Genomic DNA, 18,777 nt, shown 5'->3' with positions numbered 1-18,777 from the left:
TTTAGGTCGCTAAAAACTAAAACAGAATGGATTTTTAACTTGTGGAAAAGAAATAATACCTGTCCTAAAGATAAGCATTTTTAAAAAAAATTAAATATTACCAAAAACCCAAATCTGTCTTTATCAAGCAGTAGACATGAAATGTACCAACACATCATATGTAATGGTTACTGAATAGTATCAATTTTACATTCTTAATAAGTTGATGCTTGTATGTCTCCTGTTATATAGTTGATATCATAAAAGTTCTTTTCACATAAATTATACTCCAAAATATTTTGCTCTATGATTCATGTTGTTTTTATTTTTTATCATATTTCCAACTACACTATCACCTCAATGGCAACAGCTATATTTTACTGAACATTTTCAAAGGGGCCTACAGAAAGCTGAGAACACAATTAATGCATTACATTATAAAATTAATGGAATTATCTGTGTGTATCTTCATTAATGTAGAACATCACGCTTACTTACATAAGTAAGAATGTTATGTCATGGGGCCGGAGGATAAGAGAGTCCTGTTTCCATGTCAAAAATCTTTGTAATAAATCATCCATATCCCCGTTAGTAGAAATTTGATTTTCATCTGGCCACAATTCCAAGGAGGACAGTATTACAGTCAATTTGAACTGACTACACATCTAAAGATAAGATTGATGGCATATTTGTTCAAATAACATAAATCATTATGTCAAAATAGCACATAAAAAGATAGAGGACAAGTTTACTTAATTACTTTGGCTATTAAACCAAGTAAAGGGCTTTTAAGTCCTTAATTTATCATGATATAATGGAAAGGTCTTCAATGACTGATTTCATAAAATTACAAATATAAAAAAGTTAAAACTTACCGTGTTGACAAGGCCAATAATCTGGAAAATTTTCTGCATTACAACCATCATTTCTGATCCCATATAATCATACTGAAAAAGAAATTTTTTATGATAAAATTTTTTATAAATTTTTTCAATAAAACTTTTTATACAATTTTTAATAAAAAATTTTAATGTTAATTATCTTGATCTTGGTCATCTACCACATATACATGTGTGTCAAATCTTCACACTGTGCAATTTAATTCTATACCATCATATCTATCAATGATTCCCGAAAAAGCTGGAAAAATATCAAGTGAATTGGTCAGATGATATGCATGTGGTATGTTCAAAGAAAACACTGTGACCAGAGAAGCTGCAATAGGTTAAGAAGCATGCAAGGCAGTTAGGAAATGAGGTCAAAGAGATCCTGGCCTGAGCTTGGGATGAGGGGGCAAGTGGACCATGTTGGGAATTCTAAAGATTCTATTTGGGGATAGTAGTCATATCTAAGTAACACCTAAAATAAAGTATTTTTATTTGGAAATAAGTCAAAAATTCCACAATATTTTTGGAATTGAGGAAAAGTTCACTACACGTAAAGAAAGAAGAGAGGTGGAGAAAGGAGGAAGGAGATGAGGAGGGGAAAGTTTGACTCACCAAAGCTTTTTCCACGATAATGTGCATTTCTAGATACTGGGGTAATAGTTCTGAAAGAGTTGTTTCCTGAAAAAATAAAAAAAGAGAGAGAGAAAGAACACATCAAATGTTAATCTGTTTTGGATTTAAGCACAGAGAGGCAGGTAAAGAAGGCAAAAAGGATGTACATAAAACCTTCACGAGGACTTATACATAAAAATTAATTGCATGCAAATCAGAAAAGGTGCTTGAAGACATTTAAAAGAGGTTTAAAAGAATCCCAGTGAGCCTGCTAGAGTAATCCAGGAGTCGAAGTACTTTTAAGAGGTTTGAAAGAATCCCTGTGAGCCTGCTAGAGTAATCCAGGAGTCCAAGAGAGTGAAGGAAATAGATCAAAGGGCAGAAAGCACATTCAAAGAACTAATGACCAAAAATTTTCCCAATTTGATGAAAAATATTCATTTAAACTTCCAAGAAGCTTAATGAACACCCTGTTGGATAAACTTAGAGTTCCACTCAAAGACACATCATAGAACACTATCACAGGAGTTCCCTAGTGACTCAGTGTGTTAAGGAGCTGGCATTGTCACTGCTGTGGCTTGGGTTACAGCTGTGGCAGTGTGGGTTCAATCCCTGGCCTGGGAACTTCTGCATACCACGGGCACAGCAACCCCCATCCCACATAAGGAAAGAATACCGTTTTAAGGCAAAGACAGTGAATCTTGAAAGAATCAACAAAGGACTTATCATGTACAAGGAATCCTCAATAAGATTAATAATACCTGATTCTGAGCATGAGAATGTGAGAAAAAAGAATGTATACATGTATGTGTAACTGGGTCACCATGCTGTACAGTAGAAAATTGACAGAACACTGTAAACCAGCTATAATGGAAAAAAAAATCATAAAATAAAAAAATAATAATAATATCTGATTCTTCGTCAGAGATCTTGGAGGCCAAAAGACAGCGAACTGAAATACTCAAAGTGATGAAAGAAAAACACCTGCCAACCACAAATTCTGTATTCAGCCTATAAGCAAATTCAGAATGTTTAATAATATAAAATGTCGTAAGTATTTCAGAATGATGTGTCCTACTAGCATGTAAGGCTATACATCAAAATTTTAAAAGAAATTTTGCCAGGGTATTGTTAAGTATTCTTCCTATATTTCTAATTGTATTCAACAATACGCATTTTTGTTTGAATAAAAATGGAAAACTAGACATGTTACATAATGCATCATGCAACAAAAAGCTTGAAATAATCATTGCATATATTCCATATCTTTCAGAGGCAATATGGATGTTTTATTTACCTGTCTAGAAAAACTATTAAATTTCATATTCCTACTCAACAGCTAAGTAGTTCCTTTTCATGACTAACCCAATTCTACAGAAGTAAATTTACAGTATGGCATAGCATCAGAACTGTCTCATTTACCTGTGAGCTTAAATGAATTTTATAAGGCTCATCTTTCTGCAAAACATTGCTGTCATTTTCTGCTAACACTGGTATATCTGGACTGTCGTTTTTCACTTGATAAATTATGTGCTCAAAACTTGCTGAAGAGTCCAGTGGCTCAATTCCATAGCTGATATTTTCAAACTGAAGGAATCCCCTGAATATTTAGAAAACAATTGTATGAAAATCCTGCAAGGGCTCCCATCAGGCCTATAATCTAAAATGTGAGAAATGAGAAATCACAGTAATGCCCATGGTTTCAACCCACTCTCTTTTGCTCCTTTTCTTTAAGCTAGTAACTGAGTAACCATATCTGCCTGACTTTTTCTCACATACAAAAGAACTAAATATACTGAAAAAAGTATTTTGTATTTTCTAGAGAGTCACCACTTTCCATCAAGATGTATTAATTAAGGCCAAGTATCTGCTGGGAACCATGATATTTGCTGAGAACCCCCAAAATAAAAAGTTACTGTTCTTAGAGGTTAGAAAAAGGGAAAATGGATATAGACCACAGAGATCTAATAAGGTTGATGTGTAAGAAAACCACATTCACAGAAGGTCAATTTTCTGAGTTTATGTGAGTTAACTCTGGAAATCAGGTAAGCAAAAGCACAAAAGGAAGCTAGGAAGATTCTTTCTGCTCTGCTCCGGCCCTTCTTCCTCTGATAAACTCACCTCCCTTGATCAATGATGAAATCACTTATCCCTGAGCTTTTGCCTCTGAGGTACATTTTCTTTCTTGTAACGGCTGCACCTGTGGCATATGGAAGTTCTTGGGCCAGGGATCCAAGTGGAGCTGCAGCTGCTGGCCTATACCACAGCCACAGCGACACTAGATCTGAGCCACATCTGGGACCTACGCCACAGTTTGTGGCAATGCCAGATCCTTAATCCACTGAGCTAGGCCAGGGATCAAACCCGCATCCTCACTGACACTATGTCAGGTTCTTAAGCCGAAACTGGAACCCCGCCCCTGAGGTATATTCTTAATTAGGTGTTTTAAATCTGATATTAACTTCACCTAAACTGAAAGTATACAATATTACGTGCTTATTTAAGGAACCAATTAATGTCATTTTCTATAACTATTCGAGACAACTGATAGAAAATACAACAATAGTGCTTAGGGAGATGTTATAAAGGATTTGAGGTTCTTTTCTCTTCAGTTTGTTTTCATTTTTGTGTTTTAAACTAAGCGTCTCTCCTTCTGCTCAGTAACTTGAAAACATCCCCAGTGAGGATTCTCTGGAGTGATTTCACTTGAATGGGCGCTACTAAGGTCCATTTAAGAATATTAGTCTGAAAAAGTAAGGCCATCCAGAAGAAAATGTTCAGATGTGAATTCTCCTTACATATCTCAGATCTGTGTCTTGCAGCCACTAAGTTTCATTTTAAAGTATCGCCTAAGTTTTCATATATAAATATCCTCTCAAATGCTATTACCTGAGCCCAGAACAGATGCTGAGAGTCACGGCTGAATTTGGAAAATCTGCAACATATCCTTGGTAATGGCAATGCATCTGAAACACAGGCCAGGAAGGCAAATAAATGAATTGTTTATATATAAAAACATATTGGAAAATATGATAGCATATCAAAAACATTAATACAGTTGAAAGTAAAATGGTGTATCATATAGATTATTACAATTGATTTTCAAGGAAAATATGTATTGGACAACTCTCCTTGCTTTGTACTACCTAGGTTCCCATGAGTGTTCTCTAGGTCTGCATGTCACTTCTATCCTATATGCAATAGGGAATTAAATATTTGTATTAAACTGCCAACATGGAACAAACATATCCCAAAGGTAATAATGTGTATACTTCAACAAAGAAACATGTGACAATAAATATCTAAGACATCCAAGTCTTACCATGAAATATGAAGGCTCTGAATGAAAAGATCCATTTTTGTTCCGTGTATAAACCAAAAAGTTCTGGGCTAAGAATGGGCTAAGAAAAATCAAAATGAAAAATAATTGAGTCATGAAGTTATTTTGAATATAAACATTCCAATACTAAAAAGTAAAACATATAAGATTCATACAGTAAGATTCTTTAATTAATTTTAGTATGTCATACCAGTGTAAATTCATAGAACTGGTGTATCAGAGAGTTTAGGCTTTGTTAATACTGGAATAGACTCTGAATCCTTGGTATCAGCTATTTTGGTGTGTGCCTGTGTATGTCTTCATTCAGCAATATTTACTGAGCACCATCTATCTGACGGATCCTCTTGTAGGCACTGGGATACAGCATGAAAGTGAGAGACCCCTACTGCTAGGACATTAGATGACAATAAATAAGGCCCAGGGTGGGAGAGGTTGGTTGCAAAACATAGCTAGGATGGCATGGAAAGGCTCACTGAATTCTTAGAGACCTGAAAACAAGCCATGAGGATTTGTAAAGAAATGCTATTCCAGACAGGGCAAGGATTATATGCAAATTCCCTGAGGCAGAAACATAGTTTGTGTGTAGCAAGAACAACCATCAGGGGGCGAAGAACCCAGGATGAAGTATGGAGTCAAGACAAGAGATGAGAGAGACAATGCCACAAAGAGGAGAAGCCATTAAGAGATTCTGAGCAGATAGAGGACAGGATCAACCAACATTTTGTGTGTGTGTGTGTCTTTTTGCCTTTTTCTAGGGCCGCTCCCGTGGCATATGGAGGTTCCCAGGCTAGGGGTCTAATTGGAGCTGTAGCCACCGGCCTACGCCAGAGCCACAGCAATGCGGGATCTGAGCCGCGTCTGCAACCTACACCACAGCTCAGGGCAATGCCAGATCCTTAACCCACTGAGCAAGGCCAGGGATCGAACCCGCAACCTCTTGGTTTCTAGTCGGATTCGTTAACCACTGAGCCATGACAGAAACTCCCAGACCAACATTTTAATAGAATAGGACTGAATGCTTTGCTGAGAGTCATCTGCCAAATAAATGAGCAGACACAGACAGATGAACTAGCTCTGACAGTCATCCGGGTGGGACGTGATGGTGACTTGACTTGAACTAGCAGTGGTGGAGGTTCAATTCTGAATGCATTGTGAAGGTAGATCACATGGGATTTAATAATCCAGTGGATGTGAAGGAAAACAAACAAAAAGATGTCAAAAATGATCCTAACCTTTTGTTCTGAGAAACTGGAAGAGGAGAAGTGCCACTCACTAACATAACTGTGGCAGTGGCTACTTTTGGAAAAGGATCAGAAGCACATTTTAGACACATTAAAGATGAGAATTCTAGGAAAAACTTGGTTAGCAAATACAAAGTCAAATAAGCGAAATAAATGAATATGGTGTTCACTGGAGAGGAATATAGATCGAAGTTTAGGAGAAGTCAGTACATAAATGGTATTAGAGCCATAGAAGTAGATTATCGGGTATAGCTAGGAAAAAAGAAACAAAACAAAACAAAACAAAATAGCACTCTGGAGGAAGTTCCCATTGTGGCTCAGAGGGATAAGGACTCGACGTTGTCTTTGTAAGGATACGGGTTCAATCCCTGGCCAAGCTCAGTGGGTTATGGATCTGGTGTTGCCGCAAGCCTCCGCATAGGTCACAGATGCGGCTCAGACCCAGTGTTGCCATGGCTGTGGCTGCGGCCTCAGCTGCAGCTTGGATTCGACCACTAGCCTGGGAACTTCCATATGCCACAGCTGTGGCCATAAAAAAGAAAAAAATATATAGATTGGTTGTTGCCCACACTGGTGGGTGATAACAGGAATTAATGCAAAATGGCATGATGGATCTTATGTGAAGAATTAAATGTTTTAAAATTTAAATTAATTTGCAGTGGGTTAAGAATCTGACTGCCATGGCTCAGGTCCCCTTGGAGGCTTGAGTTCAATCCCTGGCCTGGAGCAGTGGCTTAAAGGATCCGATGTTGACAGAGCTGCAGCATAGGTCATAGCTGTGGCTCAGATTTAATCCCTAGCCTGAGAACACATGCTGTGGTTCAGCCATTAAAAAAAAAAAAGATTTATGCCTGGAGTTCACTTGTGGCCCAGTGGGTTAAGGATCTGGCATTGTCACTGCTGTGATACACAGTCTATCTTCCACATGTTATGGGAGCAGCCAAAAAGAAAAAAGAAAGAAAAGCATGTTATTAAAAAATCTGGTTTATGGTTGATAATTGTAATACTGAGTTAAAGTTATTAAAATTATTGAATTTATATTTAAGAGAATAAATTCTCTTCAGAATTTATGTATATACATACACATTATATATGTATACATACAATTTTATATATACATATAATATACCAAATAAAGTTTTTAAAATAATTATATATACAATTAATACCTCCATATAAAAATATGCCACTAGTTGAATTTTCCACCAGTAGCCACAGGATGTGTACATATGTTCAATTTCTTTTTTTTTTTTTTTTGTCTTTTTGCCATTTCTAGGGCCGCTCCCGTGGCATATGGAGGTTCCCAGGCTAGGGGTCTAATTGGAGCTCTAGCCGCAGGCCTACACCACAGCCACAGCAACTCAGGATCCAAGATGTGTCTGCAACCTACACCACAGCTCACAGCAATGCCAGATCCCCAACCCACTGAGCAAGGCTAGGGATCGAACCCGGCAACCTCATGGTTCCTAGTCGGATTCGCTAACCACTGCACCACGACAGGAACTCCCATGTGTTCAATTTCATATTGGATATACCTGATACACAACTTGCAGTTCTTGGGTTCAATGGCTTTATACTCAAAGACTTAATTACACATAGCTTATTTCTTCATTTGAAGATAATAAGCTGGAAAATAAAAATACAAAATTCTAATAGAACTGATACTTAAGACCTAATGAATTCTAAACTGAAAAATTGACTAATTAAATAGCCTACATTTTGCTTCATTCTTGAACTTAAATAGTGTACAAAAACATTGAAAAAGCAAATTCTAAGCTTTAAGGGAAAAAATCATATCTTACTGTTTTCTGAGATGCAGAGTATATGGTTTTCTATCAATGGTAATGATATAAGTCACCTAAAATAAACAAAGATGATTTAGTAAATAAAAAATATATGAAGTAAAAGAGCATTTTTTTTCCACTCAAATAAAAAAAGGACTCACCCAAATCCATTTAATTTAAATAAGAAGTTAAATAAATTTTTGGAATTTATTGTTCTGAATAGTAAGAATTAAACATTTTTCTATTTAAATTCAGGATGAAGATGATGAATTTAGTGTAGGGATGACTTTAAAAATATTAAGTTAAAAACTATATTTTGAAAAAAATATAATTTTACCATTTATTAATACTATATTTTAATTGTTTATATTTACAAAAACATATTTGTAGTAGTCAAAATTCATGAGGTACCTAAGAAAGACAGCATGACATTGGCAAAAAAATAGAAACAATGACCAATGAAACATAAATGAGAGCACAGAAACAGACTCACGAAAATATAATCACTTGATTTTTTTTCCAAGGTGCAAATGTAGAAATGATAGAGTTCCTATTGTGGCTCAGTGGGAATGAGTATCCAGGGGGATGCAGGTTCAATCCCTGGCCCTGGTCAGTGGGTTAAAGGATCCAGCGTTGCTGTGAGCTGTGGTGCAGGACGCAGATTGGGCTCAGATCTGGCATTGCTGTGACTGTGGTTGTGGCTGGCAGCTGCAGCTCCTACCTAGCCAGCTCAGCCCCTAGTCTGGGAACTTCCATATGCCATGGGTGTGACCCTAATTTAAAAAAAAAAGAAAAGAAAAAAAAAGGTAAAAGAAAAACTGGGTGTCCATATGCAAAATGATGAAACTCGACACAGACCTCACACCTTATACAAACATTAACTGATAAAGCAGCAAAGATCTAAATGTAAAATGCAAAAGTGTAAAACTTCTAGAATAAGACATAGGAGGAAACCTATGTGAACTTAATGTTGCTGATAAGTTTTTGGATATGACATAAAAATTACAACCCATCCCCAGAAGAAAAATAATACATTGCACTTCAATTAAAAATCTTTTGTTCTAAGAAAGGCAAAGTTAAAACAATGAAAAAAAAAAGCTATAGAGTGAAAAAAAATGTTTGTAAGTTGCATATTTGGTAAGACACTTGTATCCCAAATCTACAAAGAACTTGTAAACATCAACAGGGAAACAAACAATTGTAAAATGAGCAAGAGATCTGAACAGACATCTTACCAAGGAAGAGGTACAGATGAAAAATAAGTATATGAAAAACGCTCAACATTATTTGTTATAAGGGAAGTGCAAATTAAAGCCTCATAAGATATTAATATATATGTAATGAAATGGCTAAAATTAAAAACCCTCACAATACCCAGTGCTGGTAAGGATGTGGAGCCACAGGACCAACCACTCATTCATTGCCAGTGGGAATGCAAAATATACAACCGTCTTGGAAGACAACTTGATGATTCTTATAAAGCTAAACATAATCTTCACTTGCAAGTCAACAGGCATTCTACTGGGTATATTATCCAACTGATTTGAAAACTTACGTCTACAAAAACCTGCCTGTGAATGTTAATAGAAGCGTTATTCATAACAGCCGCATGAACCTCAGGAAGAAGAAAGTGAACTGAGAGGAAGAAGCATGTGACGAAGTGGTGATAGCCAGTGATTCCTGTTCCTTCCCTGCTGTATCAGAAACACTGGGACTTATGCACCCTTCAGCTGCCAACAACTGGAAAACTAGACACAGTGAATGAAACAACACTTGTACAGATTAGATAATGGGCAAACAGGCGGTACAAGATTGTGATCACAGAGAGAAGAGATGAAGATGAGGTGTGTACTATAACTGTCCTGGACTCCTGTCTCCACAGACCTAGACTGTCCTGAAGAGGAGGGCTTCTTCTGGATTCTAAGGAATACTAAGTCTCACATGCAGAGAGCAGAATTTTATGAGGATGAGGCTATGAGTTTTCTATTGCTGCATAACAAATGATCACATATCCAGCGGCTTAACACCACACATGTTTACAATCTTGCAATTTCCATGGTTCGGGAGTCCATGCTGGGTTCTCTGCTGCTGGGTCTCACAAAGCTGTAATCAATATACCAACTAGACGATATTCCCACCTGGAGCCTCAGATGGAGACTAATCGGTGTCCAAGTTCAGTCAAGCTGTCAACAGAGTTCATGTCGTTGCGAGTATCAGACTGAGAGATTAACTAGAGGTCACGTCCAGTAACTTGCCTCATGGCTGCTTCTATGGGCAGTACCAGTGTGGCAGATTTGCTTTTACAAGATCATCAGGGGAAAAAAAGAAAACCTTGGAAGTTCCATAGCGGCGTAGTGGGTTAAGGATCCAATGTTGTCACCGCAGCAGTTTGAGTCACTGTTGTGGCTCGGGTTAGATGCCTGGCCTGGGAACTTCCACAAGACACAGGCATGGCCAAAAGAACAAAAACAAAAACAAAACAAACAAAACAAACAAACCAACAAACAGAAAGATCATCGGGAGTGTGAGAGAGTGTCTAGCAAAAGAGTTTTTTAGAATAGAACAAAATAGGTGTGAAATCCAACCTTTGTCATACAATGTAATATGATCCACAGAGTTACATCCATCACCTGTGTGTTGGAAGGAAGTCACAGGTCTTTCCCACAGTCATAGGCGGAGCTTATTCAATGGCAGGAATACCAGAATGTAGACATCGCTTGGTTAATTTAGGGCCTGTCCAACACCATGGGCAAAGAACCACTGGGAAGGAGAGGGATAAAACCCACAACCTACCTGGTGCTGAGAGATAGTCAAGGGATGATAAACCAGAGGAAAAAATGTCACGGAATGGGCATTGCCATTCAGTAGAGATGACAGAAAGATCAAATTTTAGTGTTAAGGAAAAACTGACTTCGTTTTTTGGCTTTTTGGTTTTTGTTTGTTTGTTTGTTTGTTTTTGCCAAACAGCAGGATCTTATTCCTCATCCATTCCAAAGGCAATAGTTTGCATCTATTAACCCCGGATTCCCAGTCCATCCCACTCCCTCCCCCTCCCCCTTGGCAACCACAAGTCTGTTAAGACAAACTAACTTTGAAATAAGGGCTACACTTGCAAACTACAAACCAGCATGAAATTGTCAATCTGATGTATAAGTAACTTAATCTCCTGCCAAAACAAAGTATATAACACAGGTTAAAGGTAAACCACATAGAACAATCAGTGAAATACAATTAGCAAGGCTAATCCAATCAAAAATAAATGTACTTGGGGAGGTGAAATCAGCATGACAGCAGGAGAACAGGCTCTTGAATTATCTTCTTCCACAGACAGCCAAATACACCGCTTCCCAAGGATCAATTTCCTCGGAGAGACATCCAGAAAGTAGTAGAGTGACTCCTAAATGCTGGGTGACTGTGGAAACACCCACTTTGAAAATGGGTAGAAGAGGCTGATAGGCACATTTACCATAAATCCCACTTCCCACAAAGTGCCTTAGCATCAGGAGGGAACCCAGAACTCTCAGGGTTTCCCTCGGAACCCAAAGGTTTGGACCACTCATCCAGCAGCACCCAAGGGACGGGCTTGCAAGTCACCTAGTTCAGAGAGCCATTGGGCCTTGTCATCAGAGGCCCATTAAAGGAGGAATCAGAAGTTCCCATCATGGCACAGTAGTTAGCAAATCCGATTAGGAACCATGAGGCTGGGGGTTCAATCCCTGGATGTATTCAGTAGGTTAAGGATTCGGCATTGCTGTGGCTGTGGTGTAGGCCGGCCTCTACAGCTCCAATTCGACCCTTTGCCTGGGAACCTCCATATGCCACGGGAAGCGGCCCTAGAAAAGGCAAAAAGACAAAAAAAAAAAAGAGGAATCAGTTCCACCCACCCTCACCTCCACCCCCACCCAACCCCCACAAATCTATACCTGCAACATATGGAAGTTCCTGGGCTAGGGGTCCAATCAGAGCTGCAGCTGCCAGCCTATACCACAGCTCACAACAATACAGGATCCTTAACCCCCTGAGCAAGGCCAGGGATCCAACCCAAATCTTCATGGGTACTAGTCGGATTCTTAACCCATGGGAACTCCCAAGGAAGCAATTCTGACATGTATGGTTGAGCCCTTCCCATGGTCCCCCTCCCACCCAGGGGGCATCAAAGAGGAAACTGGCAAAAGCCCCCAAGCTCTCCTTTCTGGAAGGAGTTTGCCTCACACTTTCCCAGTTGCTGTTGGAGGGTCCTGCTTCTAATGCGACCACGGGTGGATGCTGATAGGGATTTTCCAGCCCCTGAAAGGGCCGCAGGGCATTTGCCCTGACTACTGCTCATGCCTCACTCCAACAACATTGATAAGTCTCCAGTTTCTTCCTGATGGGTAGTTTGTCTACACACCTAGAATCTCAACTTTTTAAAATTGAAGTTTATTGATGTACAATATAATCTGTTACAAGTGTACCATATAGTGATGAACAATCTTTAAAGGTAATACTTCATTTATGGTTATTACAAAGTATTGGCTATAGGAGTTCCTGTCGTGATGCAGCAGAATCCAACTACAAACGATGAGGTTTCAGGTTCGATCTCTGGCCTCGCTCAGTGGGTTAAGGATCTGGTGTGGCCATGAGCTGTGGTGTAGGTGGCAGACGTGGCTCAGATGCCACGTTGCTGTGGCTGTGGTGTAGGCCGGCAGCTACAGCTCCGATTAGACCCCTAGCCTGGGAAGCTCCATATGCTACAGTGTAGCCCTAAAAAGAAAAAAAAAAAAAAATTATTGGCTATAGAACTTCAATTTTTGCTGTTGTTGTTGTTTTTTTTAAACTATGCCCATTGCATGTGGAAGTTCCCAGGCCAGGAATCTAAACTGCACCACAGCAGCAACCCAAGTCACAGCAGTGACAATGCCAGATCCTTAACCAGCTGAGCCACAACAGAATTCCCTAGAACCTCCACTTTTAAGGCTGCCACCTGAGGGTTTGGACCCCACATCATCTGGCTCTGAGATCTGACAGGTCTCAGCATTCACAAATTCCCCAGATTCCTCTTCAGTTAAGAGAAGAGTTTTGGGGTTTTGGGGGTGTTTTTTTGTTTGTTTGTTTGTCTTTTTTGCCATATCTTAGGCCGCTCCCGTGGCATATGGAGGTTCCCAGGCTAGGGGTCTAATTGGAGCTGTAGCCGCCGGCCTACACCAGAGCCACAGCAATGCAGGATCCTTAACCCACTGAGCAAGGCCAGGGATCGAACTCGAAACCTTGTGGTTCCTACTTGGACTCGTTAACCACTGAGCCACGACGGGAACTCCCAAGAGAAGAGTTTTTTTATATGGATGTGTGAGCACTTCCCAGGACTCTCTCCCTCGGCTCAGAGCAGAGGGAACAGGAGGAAACACCAGGCTCCCCATTTCTCCCTGGAAAGGGCTTGAGTGCAAACTTCCCAGCTGCTTGCTCCCTCAGGACTGAGCTTCTAAACAGCCTGCCTCTGGGAACAAACAGGGTTCATAATAAGTAGTCATCTGGGGACTTGAACAGATGTGAAGAAATTCTTTGTGTGCATCTTTCTCTGAATCATCCCAACTATAAAAAAAAATTAGGAGTTCCTGTCATGACTCTGGGGAAAGGAATCTGACTAGCATTCATGAGGACACAGGTTCGATCCCTGGCCTCACTCAGTGGGTTAAGGATCCGGCATTACCATGAACTGTGGTGTAGGTCACAGACACGGCTCAGATCCTGTGTTGCTGTGGCTGTGGTGTAGGCCAGCCGCTACAGCTCCAAATCAACCCCTAGCCTGGGAAACTCCATATGCCCCGGGTGCAGCCCTAAAAAGATTAAAAGAAAAAAAAAAAAAAAAGAAACTAATTCTTTAGATTTTTCTTGAGTGGAATTTGTCCATACCTCTAGTTCCCCTGCTGTCTGGCCAGCAGGTCACCTAACTTGGGAGCTAATGGGACCTAGCACCCACAAGGTCCCCCGGAGCAGAGAGCTCAAAAGAGGCAGAAGAAATCCAACTGTCTCTGTTTGCAGATGACATGATCTCATACACCAAAAACCCTAAAGATTGCACCAAAAATCTGTTAGCACTAATACATGAATGACGAAAAGGTTTAAGACACAAGATCTAAATACAAAAATAGTAACAACAAACTACTAGAAAGAAACGTAAGAAAACAATCCCATTTACAACAACATCAAAAGGATAAAACATTTAAGAATACATTTAACCGAAAAATGCATACACTGGAAACTAAAAAACAATCATGAATAAAATTAGAGAAGGCACAGATAAACAGATATTCTGTGTATATGGATTGAAGGATTAATATTTTAAAATTTTCAATACTCCTCAAAGTGATCTACAGCATCCATGCAATCCGTATCATAATTCCAATGCCACGTTTCAGAGGAATAGAGAAAATAATCCTAAAATGTGTATGGAACCACAAAAGAGCTTTAGTAGCTAAAAGAGTCTGAAAAAAAAAAAAAAAGCAAAGCCAGAGACATCACATTTCATGATTCCAAACAATATTACAAGGCTGCAGTGATAAAACAATATCTTACTGACATAAAAACAGACACACAGATGAATGGCACATAACATAACTTTACAACCTAAAACAACTAGACAAAGAACAAACAAAACCCAAAATTAGGAAAAGGAAAGCATTCATAAAGATCAGAGCCGAAATAAATGAAATAGACCAAAAAAAAGAAAGAAAAGAAAGATCAATGAAACTAAAAGCTGGTCCTTTGAAAAGATAAAATCGATAAATCTTTAGCCAGACTTATCAAGAAAAAAACAGAGGGAGGCTCAGTGGTAACAAGTCATGAGGACGCAGGTTCCACAACTGGCCTCATTCAGTGGGTTAAGGATCTGGCATTGCCGTAGGCTACGGTGTAGGTCACAGACATGGCTCAGATCCCGAATTGCTGTGGCTGTGGGTGTAGGCCTGGCAGCTACAGCTCCAATTCGATCACTAGCCTGGGAACCTCCATATGCTGTGTGTGTGGCTCTAAAAAAAAAAGTAAAAAGACAAAAGAAAAAAAAGGAGAAGGCTCAAAGCAATGAAATCAGAAATTACAACTGACACCACAGAAATATAAGGGATCATAAGAGGCTACTATAAGCAACAACATGCCAGTAAAATGGACAAACTAGAAGAAATGGACAAATTCTTAGGAAGGTACAATCCCCCAAGACTGAACCAGGAAGCAATAGAAACTATGAACAGACCAATGACCAGTAAAGAAATATATAGAGATTTCAAAACATGTAGGTGAGTACTGCACCCTCATGTTCTGCACAGTTGCTACAGTCTTTGTGATGAGGAATCAGAAATAGACAACCTGAAGTTTGAAGTGATCATGCAAATATAACATATATACAAACAGCAGCAAATCAGAAAAAAAGAAGCTTTCATGTATACAATTCGACTTGACAGATGGTAGTTTACTTATAATGGACTCCATGTTCTGAAAATTTTAACTTTGATTCCCTTGACATATGTAATCCTCTTTCTCAGAGATACAGATCACATTTCAAAAGGCTGATGTGAGAATTAAATGAGATTAGTATATGCAAATGCAGCTTCTCTGAAGGAAATTATTTTATTGTGATTTTCTAGTGCAATCTCACATACATGTAATTTTTATAATTACTCAGTAGTAGGACATAATTATGATGGTTTCATTACTGCATGTCACACTAGAGTTAATGAATTCTTTTTTTTTTTTTTTTTTTTTGGCTTTTTAGGGCCCCACCCACGGCATATGGAGGTTCCCAGGCTAGGGGTCTAATCGGAGCTGTAGCTGCCGGCCTACACCACAGCCACAGCCATGCCAAATCTGAGCTGTGTCTGCAACCTATACCATAGCTCACGGCAATGCTAGATTCTTAACCCACTGAGCAAGGCCAGGGATCGAACCTTCAGTCCTCATCAATGCCAGTCAGATTTGTTTCCACTGAGCCACGATGGGAACTCAATTTTTTTTTTTTTACTTACAGTTATTTCAAAAATTGTTCCTTCAACCTGAAAAAACTTTCTCAGGCTTTCTGTATATTGACTGCAGCAGTTTAACCACATGAAAATCTAAACCCCTGGATTGTGACTTCTGGTTTGTAATATAAAACATTGTAACTATGCCAATTTGGGGTATTTTAATCAAGCAAATATTCAAGATGGAGTGTCTTCAATGTAATCAGTTTTTAATAGCAGTACATATTTTTCAACTTCTTTTTCCAGCTAATATTTATTTATTGAAAATGTTTTCATCATAGGCAAATGTGACATGTTTACTTTTCCTTTTCTTTTTTTCTTTGGCCATTACTTCTATAGAGTCTGATGCTTCTGGGTCAGAATTTGCGGGTCAAAATCTTGCTCAAGACCATCTTCTCTGTCACGTTAGCAGTGGCCATTAACAAATTTTAAAATAATTCTTTATGAAATTTTTATAAATTTCAGTCTGGACCATTGCTATAGTTATTTAATACTGATTTTTTTTCTACCAATATGATTCCAGAAAAATTTTTAACACTTCCTAAAACTTGTGAACGAGCTTGTTAGAAGAGACACAGAGATGGCAAGAAGGATGCAGGAGTTAGCAGTGACAACATCACGCTTTGCAAGTCAATACCAATCAGGATGATCTGATTCGGTACTAAGGTACATAAAAATAGTTTTAAAATTTTAAATTATAAAACCAATATTCTCAATTATTTACCTGCGTCTCTGAATCTTCACTCTCTCTTGATCTTATCTTCTGTGGAACTGTGACCTGCAGGAATATTCCCTCAGAATCTACAGCAAGAAAATAGGATTTTTTTGCAACAACAGCCCCCTTAGTCAAAAGCAGGGATTCTGAAGGCTTGAGTCCATCATGGGGTCAAAATTGTAAGCCAACTTATTTACATGTGTCGACCTTCCTTGGTCCAAGAGATTTTTGCAGCGGCACACTGAAAATGGCTCAGATACAAACTAATGAACAATAATGACACATTGCAGTTCTTAGCGGGCTACCCTGTTTGTTTCCACACTGCGGCCCGTTTTCTTCGGCTCTTTGAAGAATAAGTCCAGGGCGTTACCAAACCTCTTATACCCTCTCGTCACAGAGTGGGTGACCTAGAAAGACCCTCGGCTGCTGAGACCTGGACCCTCGATTCGGAGATTGGATGCCTTCGCTAACATCATCCTCCGCTGCTCTAGGAGGGGGGCGGGGGGAAGACCCGGAGGACGGCACCAGCAAGGAGTCCCAAAGGGGGCGCTCTGGGTCCCTGAACCACAGGAAACTACTCCCCAGGAAGAGCCCAGCGCTGCTCAGAGAGCAAAAGAGGGAAAGGAGGTCGAGTCTCCCTGGGTCTTACCCAGGCGAGCTTGCAGCCCTCCAAACGCAGCGAGAAGTGCAAGGAGAAGCAACATGGCTGGACGGGGCGCAGGATGCACGGCCAAGGCCAGAGACCGTTGGGCCTTCCTAGGCTCGCGGGCCGGAGACTCGGGAGTCCAGTGTTGCCCCGGGCATGGGGCTGAGGACTGCGCTTGCCTTCGGCCCGGTGCTGCTCCCCCTTGGGATTCAGAAGGGCTGGACATTCTGCGCTGGGAGAAGAAACAGCAGACAAAAGCATGAGTGTCAGTGCACCGCTGGTTTCCAGAAACTAAGATCACATCCTTTAAATCCTGCAGTGCTGACAAGGGCAGATAAGCCAGATTTGCCTCTCTGGTGCAGTTCCTGGTCACTTCATCCATGTTATGGTTTTCTGATATGTTTCACTTTCCTGTGGTGGAGAGAGAGGAAAATATAAATATAAAAGGCTTTTACAAGAAATTGGCTAAATTGTTTGCTGCTGTCTTAAAAATCCCGTTTGTCAAACCTTTGCAAAAAAGGAAAAACCAAGGTACTGAACTTGATGCTTGAGAAGGCAAGAAAAAAGCACTCTCCTTCAACCGTGTGCCTACTTTTACAATGTGAGGTTATAACCTGTTGAGGAAAGGAAAAAGAAACTTTAAAATGGAAGCTAAGTATATTTTTGTTAACAGCTGCTGCTAGAATTATAGAAAGGAAGCTGTTGAACTGAGAAGGCCAGCAAGACAAACTGGGAGAGGAACAGAGAAACTGCTGCAGAAAAAAGAACATGAAATTGTCTTTGACACTTCTGACAAATATCTGAGGCTGCACGTGGTCAAAATCTAACTTAACTTCTGCCTGCCACCCACCCAAACCTTCCTTTATCCCAGGACACTCTACAGCAAAGGGCATATTGTATCAGTGGTTGCAAAAGTGAACTCTAGCCAGGACCTGCTGATCCTGGGAAATTGGGACACTGATGCTGAGAAATTATTAAATAAGGCAGGGCATTGATTATAATGACCCCAAATAAGTGAGTGGCAATGAGGAGGAGGGGAAGTTATGGTAGAATCATGATTTTCTTAATCACATAATTCACTCACTTAAGGCATATGACTGAATCACTGTAGGATGCTTAGGATATTCACTGATATGTGAAACCACGACCAGAGACAATTTGAGTTCCCTCATCTCCAAAACAAGTCCTCTACCCTTTAGCTACTCCCACCCCCCACCCCTGCTCTCACCAGTAAACAACCACTAATCTTCATCTCTCCAGATGTCCCTGTTCTAGATGTTTCACACAAATGCAGAAGACGTGCTTATTGTGACTGACTTTACCCACTTAGCAACATGGTTCAAGGTCCATCCAAGCTGTGCCAGTATCAGTGCTTCATCCTTTTTACGGCTGAGTAATATTTCACTGGAAGGACAGACCACATGTGTTCAGCCTTTCAGCAGTCGCTGAGCAATGGAAGGGGAAACTCTAGTGGCCTTTGTGATGAGCTTCTCCTACCCCTGCCCAGGAGCACCTTTGTTTATACTCATGGAAACCGCGTAGGTCCTGATTAGACTCCAGGTAGGCTGGTGGGTCCCTAATCCAT

General features: G+C 39.8%; 1 protein-coding gene across 3 annotated transcripts in view; it reads right to left on the bottom strand.

The window, feature by feature from the left end:
- Positions 1–17,351, bottom strand: part of ADAM18 (ADAM metallopeptidase domain 18) — a 55,372-nt gene extending 38,021 nt beyond the window's left edge. For 2 of the 3 annotated variants that reach the window (XM_085003915.1, XM_085003916.1), the window contains exons 1-9: positions 17,196–17,351; positions 16,556–16,632; positions 7,862–7,917; positions 4,801–4,879; positions 4,368–4,444; positions 2,901–3,078; positions 1,479–1,544; positions 855–926; positions 478–644 (exon numbers count right to left, since the gene is read on the bottom strand). In XM_085003915.1, coding sequence (XP_084860041.1) covers positions 478–644; positions 855–926; positions 1,479–1,544; positions 2,901–3,078; positions 4,368–4,444; positions 4,801–4,879; positions 7,862–7,917; positions 16,556–16,632; positions 17,196–17,250 — 827 coding nt within the window. In that variant the 5' untranslated portion in view covers positions 17,251–17,351. The remainder of the gene's footprint in view (positions 1–477; positions 645–854; positions 927–1,478; positions 1,545–2,900; positions 3,079–4,367; positions 4,445–4,800; positions 4,880–7,861; positions 7,918–16,555; positions 16,633–17,195) is intronic. The other variant, XM_085003917.1, reaches the window with a different exon arrangement.
- Between the last annotated feature and the right edge of the window lie 1,426 nt (positions 17,352–18,777).

This window comes from Sus scrofa, chromosome 17 (assembly GCF_054392235.1).
Source record: "Sus scrofa isolate SSC_HxYL_T2T_F1_AM1 chromosome 17, Sscrofa_HxYL_maternal_Yorkshire_Landrace_v2.0, whole genome shotgun sequence".
NCBI lineage: Eukaryota > Metazoa > Chordata > Mammalia > Artiodactyla > Suidae > Sus > Sus scrofa.
The sequence above is the reverse complement of the archived record's forward strand: the minus strand, read 5'-3'. Positions and strand labels throughout refer to the sequence as shown.